The sequence below is a fragment of the Juglans regia genome, chromosome 8, assembly GCF_001411555.2.
Source record: "Juglans regia cultivar Chandler chromosome 8, Walnut 2.0, whole genome shotgun sequence".
Taxonomy (NCBI): domain Eukaryota; kingdom Viridiplantae; phylum Streptophyta; class Magnoliopsida; order Fagales; family Juglandaceae; genus Juglans; species Juglans regia.
This window is the reverse complement of record NC_049908.1, coordinates 12,501,745-12,511,565: the sequence shown is the minus strand read 5'-3', so window position 1 is coordinate 12,511,565 and position 9,821 is coordinate 12,501,745. Positions and strand designations below refer to the sequence as shown.

Sequence of the window (9,821 nt, the reverse complement as noted above, 5' to 3'; positions counted from 1 at the left end):
GAAAAGGCTAGATTTCTCTCAGATCTAAAAGAAACGTATTTCATAAGAGATTAGGGGATGTTTGGTAATGTTTTTCATCCCATCCCATTTAGGCCATCTCATCTCATTTCATTTTATCTCATCTCATTTTCTTTTTAAATATCACTTAAATATAAAAACTTTTCAATTTCAAACTTTCAAAATTTTCATCTAATTATGATTTAATCATTACAACTTTCTCAAACTTCTAAATAAAACATAAATAACAATTCAACTTTTCATATTTAAAAAAAAAAAAATTGTAACATTGTTTTAATTTATAATATATTTATTAAACTTTTTTTCTCATTTCTTAAAATATAATAAAACATCTTAACTCAAATCATTTCACTATTATTTATAGATTTCTCGTCTCATTCCCGAGACGAAACCTTAGAAAGCATGGTTAGATTTGAACTGAGTATGGCTTCTAGTCAGGAGAAATTTGAAAGCCCACAATTTAGTTTTAAAAAATTGACTAAATATGAAATTAAAAAAAAGTCGAAAAAAAAGCTCAAGTCGGAGTTGGAGTTCGGATTTAAACTCCAACTATGTCGATGCTCAACCCACCTGGCCTGAAAAATAAACAGGTCATATATGTCATGTTGGGTCATCTCGATATATAATCGTATTAGATTTAAATTGAGTTGTTTGATCCGTTTATTATTCGTATCAATTCGAAATGACTCGAAATTGATTCAAACAATAACTCGACACCACCCGGCACAATCCGACGCAAATGACACCCCACTTTCTTCCCTTGTCATGGGATTTTAATACATCAATGGGCTGAGCTATAACTCATGTGCTTCTTTTTTTAATAATATGCACTTACATTGTAACATGCAAATTATGGGAGATTTAAAAAATTATGCCCTTTTGCTTATTAAGTATTATGTCATAATCATGGTAAGTTAACAACTAAAAAAGAAAGGTAACTTTGGTTTATGACAACATGTTTTTTATCATTGTATGTAAAATCTTTTAGGTTTAAAGTGACAAAAATGAGAAAATAAGATGGAAGTTGAAAAGAGTAATTTATTTATTTTTTATTCAATGTCAATGAAATGGATAAGTTAATTAATCCTCTAATTTTTTTTTTTTTTTTTTTTATAGAGCATAAGTACATCGTTGCTTTATTTCGTCGCCTGGGTAACCTAAAGTCGCCGCAATAGTTGCTCCAAAGGAAAATTACGGCTCAAGGCCATGGAGCTATATTGGCTTAAAAGCCTAAAACGCTAAAATCCCTCGAAAAATCTGCTGCTGACCAATAAACCTTACCCTGCTCTGAAGTCGGAACCTGAGCTTCACTTCCGGCTCCTCAACTGCTGCCGGAGATCGACACCCCCGAGAAACTCGTAGACAGGTCACTATTTCTTCTTCATTCTTATTGTACTCTTTTGGAAATTGGGGTTTTTTTTAGCCGTAATAATATTTTCCGGCGAAAATCTTCTGTTTTGTTTGTCGCTGAGGAAATGAACATAAAGAAGGGGACGTAAGAGAAAAAAAAATGGAGAATTTTTAATGTTGGGTTTCTTCTTTGGAATCTTCGAAACCAAGAAATTCTGAGCATTTTTATTTAATAATTATTTTGAGCGTGAATGAGAAGCAGTGCTTAGTCTGGTTGCTGAGAAAATGAGTTTGTTGTGAACCTTAGGAAATTCTAAAACTTTCATTTAACTGAGCTTAATGCTACTATTTTTCTTTGCTGATTTGGGTTTCCCATTTATTTGCTTGTTACCGTCAGCTTTGCCGAGGGTGGGGAGTGTAGTGCTTCGTAACCAAATGGATTTTGGTTTAGATCTTATGATTATTCTGTGGCTCTATGTTATGAACACACTAGGTAGAACTCACCCTTAAAAACTAGCTTACAAGGGAAGGGTGCTTAGGGGCTTATAAACCATCAACCAATCTCGTACTTATTCGATGTGGGATCGTAACAACCACCACGCTCCGCAACCGACGTCCACGGAGGTCCCGGGCAAACACCGCCATGCTGGCATCACCCCCCGTGCCGCACCATTGCAACCGTCGCAACATGGCCTTAGATGTGGGGTGGCTCTAATACCATTTGTTATGATCCCACTAGGTAGAACTCACCATTGAAAACTAGCTTACAAGGGAAGGGTGCCTAGGGGCTTATAAACCATCAACTAATCCCATACTTAGTCGATGTGGGATCGTAACACTCTATTCAATTCCAATGCTTGGGTTCACAAATCAATAATTTAGGAAGGAGGAATCCTTAGACCGACTTGATTTGGTTTGGTTGTCTCAAAAAATAGAATTGTTACTGGCTAAGGAGATCAGGCAGATGACTGTCATGGCTACTCTTAGTGTCGTCCTGGATAATAGAAAGCAATTTTGAGCTTTATCGGTTATTATTATCAGGAGATCATGGTTTAGGGAATTAGCAAATTTCTGGCATTCTCTCTCTCTCTCTCTCTCTCTCTCTCTGTGGTATTTGTTTTTCCTGATCCTAGCAACAACCATTATCAGTTTGTTAATATAATTTATTTGTGTGTGACAAGCATCAGGTTTACTCTTTGCTTATGAATTTCTGCTGTGCAGATTCTCCGGTACATAAATCTTTTGAAATATGACGATCAGAAGCTATGCTGGCATTAGAAAACCTGGTCTTTTGCTTGTACATTCAGACGTACCTGTTCTGACTGTTCTTAAAACCAAGGTATCTTCTTTATCAACTCTCAAGGTTCCAGGTAACCACGGGAGAAGAGTAGGGTTGGTTACAAGATTTCAGTACTCTGTTGCTGATAGAACATTTGCATCTAGTTCTGTGGATTCGTCACGGTTCAAGCAAGGTACTGCCCGTTTGGGTCGGAAACAAGGAGGTCCCTCATCCCTATATAGTCGTCCTAGTTTATCAGAAATGAAGAATGAGAGAATGGCAAATCGTGCCAGGGTTTATGAGTTCTTGCGAGGAATTGGCATTATTCCTGATGAGCTTGACGGGTTGGAGCTTCCTGTGACAGCTGAGGTTATGAGGGAACGTGTAGATTTTCTTCGCAAATTAGGGCTTACCATTGAAGACATCAACAACTATCCACTTATTCTTGGTTGCAGTGTAAAGAAAAATATGATTCCTGTTCTTGATTACCTTGGAAAATTGGGTGTCAGGAAATCCACTTTCACTGAGTTCTTGAGAAGATACCCTCAGGTTCTCCATGCTAGTGTTGTTGTTGACCTTGCTCCAGTGGTCAAGTATCTTCAAGGGATGGATATCAAGCCTAACGATATTCCTCGAGTTCTTGAGAGATATCCCGAAGTGTTGGGATTCAAGCTTGAAGGGACCATGAGCACATCAGTGGCTTATTTGGTTGGAATTGGAGTTGCAAGAAGAGAAATTGGAGGGGTTTTAACTAGATACCCTGACATTTTAGGCATGCGAGTAGGCAGGATGATCAAACCTTTTGTGGAGTATCTGGAAGGCTTGGGCATTCCAAGATTAGCTGTAGCTAGACTGATAGAGAAGCGGCCTCACATCCTGGGGTTTGGGTTGGAGGAGAGGGTAAAACCAAATGTGGAATCCATTTTAGAGTTTAATGTTAGAGAAGCATTACTTCCTTCTGTAGTAGCACAGTATCCTGAGATTATAGGACTTGAGTTGAAACCGAAGCTTCTCAGTCAACAGAGTTTGCTTAATTCAGTCATTGATATTGGTCCTGAGGATTTCGGCCGAGTTCTTGAGAAGATGCCACAGGTTGTTAGCCTCAGTAATGCACCTGTGATAAAGCATGTAGACTTTCTAAAGATTTGTGGATTCTCCTTGGAACAAGTGAGGACGATGGTTGTCGGGTGTCCCCAACTGCTTGCTTTGAATCTTGATATCATGAAACTTAATTTTGATTACTACCAAATGGAGATGAAAAGGCCTTTGGATGACTTGGTTATGTTCCCTGCATTCTTTACATATGGTCTGGAGTCTACCATAAAACCGAGACACAGGGTGGTTGCAAAGAAGGGGCTAAAATGTTCTCTTGCATGGCTTCTTAATTGCTCTGATGTGAAGTTTGACGAACGGATGACCTATGATACTATCGACATGGAGGAGATGGAAACAGAGCAATCATTCAACATGAATACACTAATGGAACCAAGGAGTGATGAGTCAGCTTCTGATTATGATGAGGACAGTGAGGATGACTATCTATAGGATCAGGAATCAGCTTCAGTTGATGGTATGCAGTGGAGAAATTGGCTTTCTCAATGTGGGTCTTCGTGTAGATGGTTTAAGTGCGATATTTGAATGGTATGCTTCTTTACTTGCATTTCTAGTTTCAACTTTTTTTTTTCTTAACCATGTATATAGATAGAGTGGACAGGAACTCATAATTGATCTAGTGAACTTTCAGTGCCCAAGAATTGATGATATGTTCTTTATACTTTGGTCAACATTGCTGTGAAAATAATAAAAAAGAAAGTAAGTTAAGTTAGGTTCACAGATTGGGTAACAGAGGAGAGAAAAAAGAAGAGTGGGTGGTCTAGTGTTAAAAAGATATGAAAACACAATCAATCAGTTGGTCGTTCAAGGGTAAATGAGTGCCACATGGAAAAGGTTTGATTTTGTTGAATGTGGGGGAAAGATGCTGCCGCCCAAAATACTTTTCAATGAACATCACAAACATGAAGGGGAAAGACGTTGCTTTTTATATCGCTTTGCATACTCTAGGACATGGATTTGGCGATGTATTTAGATTCAGGTCTGCAGAACTTTACAAGCTATAGTTGAGAAGGATCCGCAGCGGCCAATTATGGCAGTCTTTTTTCTTCAGTTCTTAGCTACTCTCTCGACTGACAAAGATATATTCCTGTTTATTCAGCCAGACGCAGATGAATGGTGACTCTGGCTACTCTGGCTATGCATGCTGGCTTTGGTGGCAGTTGAGGTTTTTATTTGTAAATCTGAAGATTCCTATGGGAGTTTCCTTAATACAATGAATGCTACATTATTTTCTTCGCGCTTTTCCCTCCTAGAGTGAGGTGCATCTCCCGTTTAGAACAAGGGTCCTTCAAACGGTTAGCTAGTGTTGTTCATGTAAAGAAACATCTCATAACTTGCAGTGGTGGTGCCCATTAGAATTTCTGGATTTGTTCAATCACTCAAGTGCTGTCAGAAATTGATGGATGGAAATAACTTTATTTAAGTTTTTTCAGATTCTCCATACAGATAATGTCTACATAGTTTTCACTTGGTGGCCTTTTGTTCAAACTTCATAATACCATTGTTATATTATCTGAAAAGATATTTGCAACCCTGAATTTTGTAACTGTCGTGTAATCGTTGTGAAAAAAATAAATGAAAAATAAGACTCACATGAAAAAAATTATTTTTTTAATAGTAGATTCTATTCTTTTTCAAAATTATTATACGGTATTTATACACTTTACGGTTGTATGTAAAATTACTTAACATGACAAAAAGGAAAGGGAAGCCAAAAGAAAACATCAATGCAGTTGGTGTATGTTTTATCATTACAAATCATCTTCATCTTGTTAGTTAATTTGTCAAAAACGGGACATTAAGAAATTTATTGTCTGACATGCATCACGAGCATATAAAATGGTGAACTCCATTTTTTTTGAAGGGCATGAGTGGGATTTGCAGATCTTAAAATTGTATCTAGCATTATTTATGTAGTGGAAGTATAACTGCCACGTCAAAGTCCTAAGAGGGGGTAAGAGGGGGAATTACAACATAAAATCACTGATTGAATTCACAGACATTATACGGAGAAGGCTGAACTTTTTTAATATTCATTATCAAAAAGTAAGAAAGTTTTGGCCTAATTGCGTGTGAATCTCGTGAATTACTCAAAACTCTTACAACATAGAGGGTGGGATGACTAGATAGAGAGTGAAGAAAGAATTACAGGAACTGACATACAGGTATAAAATGGCATGTTATGACAACATTGAACTATATCAACAAGTATAATAATAAGGGGGTGATTTCATTAACAAGTAGTTCATAATTTATTCATCAATTATACTCTCAACTAGAATCTTTAACGCTTAGAAAACATACATGGATCTAAAATGAGATGTGATGAGATGGATATTAGTGGGCCTAGCATTTTTTTCCCTCTCTAAGAATGTTTCATATAATATATATATATATATATATATACTAACATAGTACGCAAAAGTGACTGCACATAGAATTTTTAAATAGTTAATGCAATACCAAAGAGTAAAATAGAGAAGGATATGAGATTGGTCAAACAATCCCCACCAATTCCCATTAAGGGAAAGCCACCATTTGCAATTTTTTAGCAATACAAGATGTGGATTGCATTGCCATAGCTATAAGCCATGATAGGAGGGGGTGTGCTACATTTCTGTTTTGAGTTGGTTGACGGAGAATTTCACTTCCTTAACTTGATGATCCTTGATTAGGAGAAATAGAAGTAAGAACGGAGAAAATGCTACGAACAGTCTGAGTCATTGGTGGTCAAGAGCACTCGAGGGAAATTGTGGCAACATATGTGGACTACGCACTGGAGGGGGCAACATATGGGTGGTCGGATATGAAAGAGCTCGAGTTTGAGAGCCACGTGTGTCAAAAGAAGACACGTTGCAGCGCGGCGGCGCGTGGAATCGTGGATCTCACGCTCAATCAATGCAGCACATGAACCACACATGTTGATAGTTTGGCTGGGCCTATTCGGGCTTTTGAAGGATTGGCAACCAATGTATTCAAAGGAATAGATTGCGTTGAGGTCTAAATACCGAAAGGCAGTAGATTGGGCTATTTCCAAACATTGGAAGAAAACGCAAAAAAACACTTAAAAATAAAAACTAGCAATGGCATGGACATGGGGGAGGAAGAGGAGAAGAGGAGAGGTCTGGCCAGTAGTCAGAGGTGTTTGGTGATGGGGCTTTCGTAGGAGCTTTTACGTAACCAAAAAAGGTTGCTTTGCTTGGGGGTGGGGGGCATAGCTTACTGAGCACCCAAACGGACCACATGACTCGTTCGTTATGACAAATATTTATATACCTAATCCATGTTATTAAAAGTAAGATTTGTCAGAGGGTAGACCATTTTTGTCAATTTTTTTTTGAAAAATACTAAATCTACTTAAGAAAAAATTATAATAAATTTACTTCTCTACATGTCAGTTATTAATATGTTGAAAATTATGATATTTGAATTTTAAAAATAAAAAAAAAATTAACAAAATGAATGTTGTAAATAAAATTATAAGTATATGTAACACTACTCTCTCTCGCTCTCTCTCTCTCTCTCTTAATTGTCAGCTTTGTGTGGCATGTGGTGAAAGTAGGAGACTAAATATGAAAGTTATGATCATATCAAAATGTTGCACCCGGACACGACGGTAATAAAATTAAAAATAGTATCCATGACTTCTCACCCAACTACATAATTCAAAGATAGAATAAAATTCTATTTTCAACTCGGCATATAGAGTATGTCATCTATATTGTTTAAATGATAAAATTTTATTTGTAAAATCTAAAATTTAAAATTTATTTTTCAAATCAATTTATATCATGTAAATATTTTATTAGGTATGTTCTATTCACTAGCTTGAAAATAGAATTATTCTTACTCACTTCTACCGCAACAAGTTTTGGGTTTTGAATTTTCAAACAGATCTCTAAAATATTGAGATTATAAATATAATATTAATAGGAAAAATACTATTTATACTTATAATTTTTACTCACATGATAATATGTATTGAAGTGTCAGCTATTGATATGTTGAAAATTATAAAATTCAAAATTCAAAATTTTAATTAGAAAAGAAAAAATTGATAAAATAGTCTTTTACTTAGTACAAATAATGTTGTGCGTAAAATTATAAATACATATAACACTACTCATATTAATATATCTATTATTATTTTACAACTTTTGTTTTCTAAGCAAAAGGAGAGGTAGGGGCGATCGGCGTAACAATCCTCTCCGCTATAAAATGTTTGATTTGAGCTATAACTACTGTTTCAAAGACGAGCCCGTTACCACATAATTACTCTTTTTAGTATCTCATAATTTGTAGCAATACATATCTTGTTTAGAGAATTAAAAATGTATTTTGAGTTTTTAAAAAAGTCGTCAATCGATTCTTGTAATAGAATTATTCTCAACATAAAAACAAAAACCAAACTTGATTAAGGCCTCGTTTGTTTTCGGAGATGAGATGAGATGAGATGAGATTAAAGTTAAAAAATTGAATAAAATATTGTTAGAGTATATTTTTTAATATTATTTTTATTTTGGGATTTAAAAAAATTGAATTGTTTATTTTATTTTGTATTGAAAGTTGGAAAAGTTGTAATGGTTAGATGAGATGAGATGAGATAAGTTTCTCAGCCAACTAATTAAAGATCCATTTGGAAAACGGATGGGTTTCATTAACGGTTGTCCGGATTGAGAGAGATTATTAACTCATTTCATCTCATCTGATCATTATAATTTTTTTAAACTTTTACATAAAATATAATAAACAATTTAACTTTTTCAAATCACAAAACAAAAATAATATTAAAAAATAATATTCTAACAATATTTTATTTAATTTAATTTTCATCTCATCTCAACTTAAGAGACGTTTAGAAACATGTTTAATTTCATCTTATCACATCTCATTTCCTTCTCAAACAACATTCAAATACAAATATTTTCAAACTAATCATTACAACACGTCCAAATTTCCAAATAAAAAACAAAAAACAATTCAATTTTTTCAAATTCGAAAATAAAAATAATATTAAAATATTATATTCTAACAATATTTTACTTTTATAAAATTTTTTATTCAATTTTTTATTTCTCATTTTTCAAAACCCAATAAATATTTAATTCAAATTATTTCACTATAATTTACAAATCATCTTATTACTATTTACAAAATCTATCATATCATATCGTTATCCTACCATCTCTTTAGTGTTTTTTCTCGTTAGTTTATCTACATTTCGTGTAGTAGAAAAGATTATGCGCATTGCGTGAAGGTACTAACATTTACAGCTACATTATTTGGCAAAACACTGGTGGTGGGGCCCTTAAAAAACGAGAATGAGGAGCCCACACCAACACTGAGAAATCAATTTCACTCTAAAGAGTCCTCTTTCTATGGGTTCCACTATGTTTGCATGGAGTTGTTTCTAACAACGTGCCTTTCCAAACAAGGGATTCTTAGGGTGCGTTTGGATGTTGAAGTGAGTTAAGTTGAGTTAAGATAATAAAATATTATTAGAATATTATTTATTATTATTATTATTATTTTAAAATTTGAAAAAGTTGAATTGTTTATTATATTTTGTGTTGAAATTTAAAAAAGTTATAATTATGAATTGAGAGGAGTTGAGAGGAGTTTTAGTTCTAAACGAAGCCTTACTTTTACTATATACAGACAATTTATTTTCTATAATTATTTTCAATTTAAAAGAAAAAAAATGAAAAATTCTGTGAATGATTTGTACAAGATCCTATCTTCTATTTGTCATTATTTTTCTTGATTATCTTAATTAACATCACTAATAATAAACGCGTTTGAGCAATATTGCTCTTAGTATTCGTATTTGAAAAGTGCTACAGTCACAAATAGATTAAATAAAAATAAATCTACAAAATAACATGTCTTCATATGACATATTAAATCTACTTTACAATAAAAATAATTTTATAATTTAAAAGTACCACATCAAGTCACGTCAGTTTATAGATTTACTTTTATGAAATCTTTTTGATACTAAAACATTTCTTTTCATTTTATCCTTTTCAATAAAACACACACACACACACTAAGTAATGTA

At 34.1% G+C, this 9,821-nt stretch overlaps 1 protein-coding gene across 1 annotated transcript; it reads left to right on the top strand.

The window, feature by feature from the left end:
- The first annotated feature begins 1,214 nt into the window (after positions 1-1,214).
- LOC108994510 (transcription termination factor MTERF4, chloroplastic) lies at positions 1,215-5,205 on the top strand. Its single transcript, XM_018969754.2, has 3 exons — positions 1,215-1,384; positions 2,590-4,288; positions 4,860-5,205. The coding sequence occupies exon 2, from the start codon at positions 2,618-2,620 to the stop codon at positions 4,190-4,192; it is 1,575 nt and encodes a 524-aa protein (XP_018825299.2). The 5' UTR covers positions 1,215-1,384; positions 2,590-2,617; the 3' UTR covers positions 4,193-4,288; positions 4,860-5,205.
- The last annotated feature ends 4,616 nt before the right edge of the window (positions 5,206-9,821 follow it).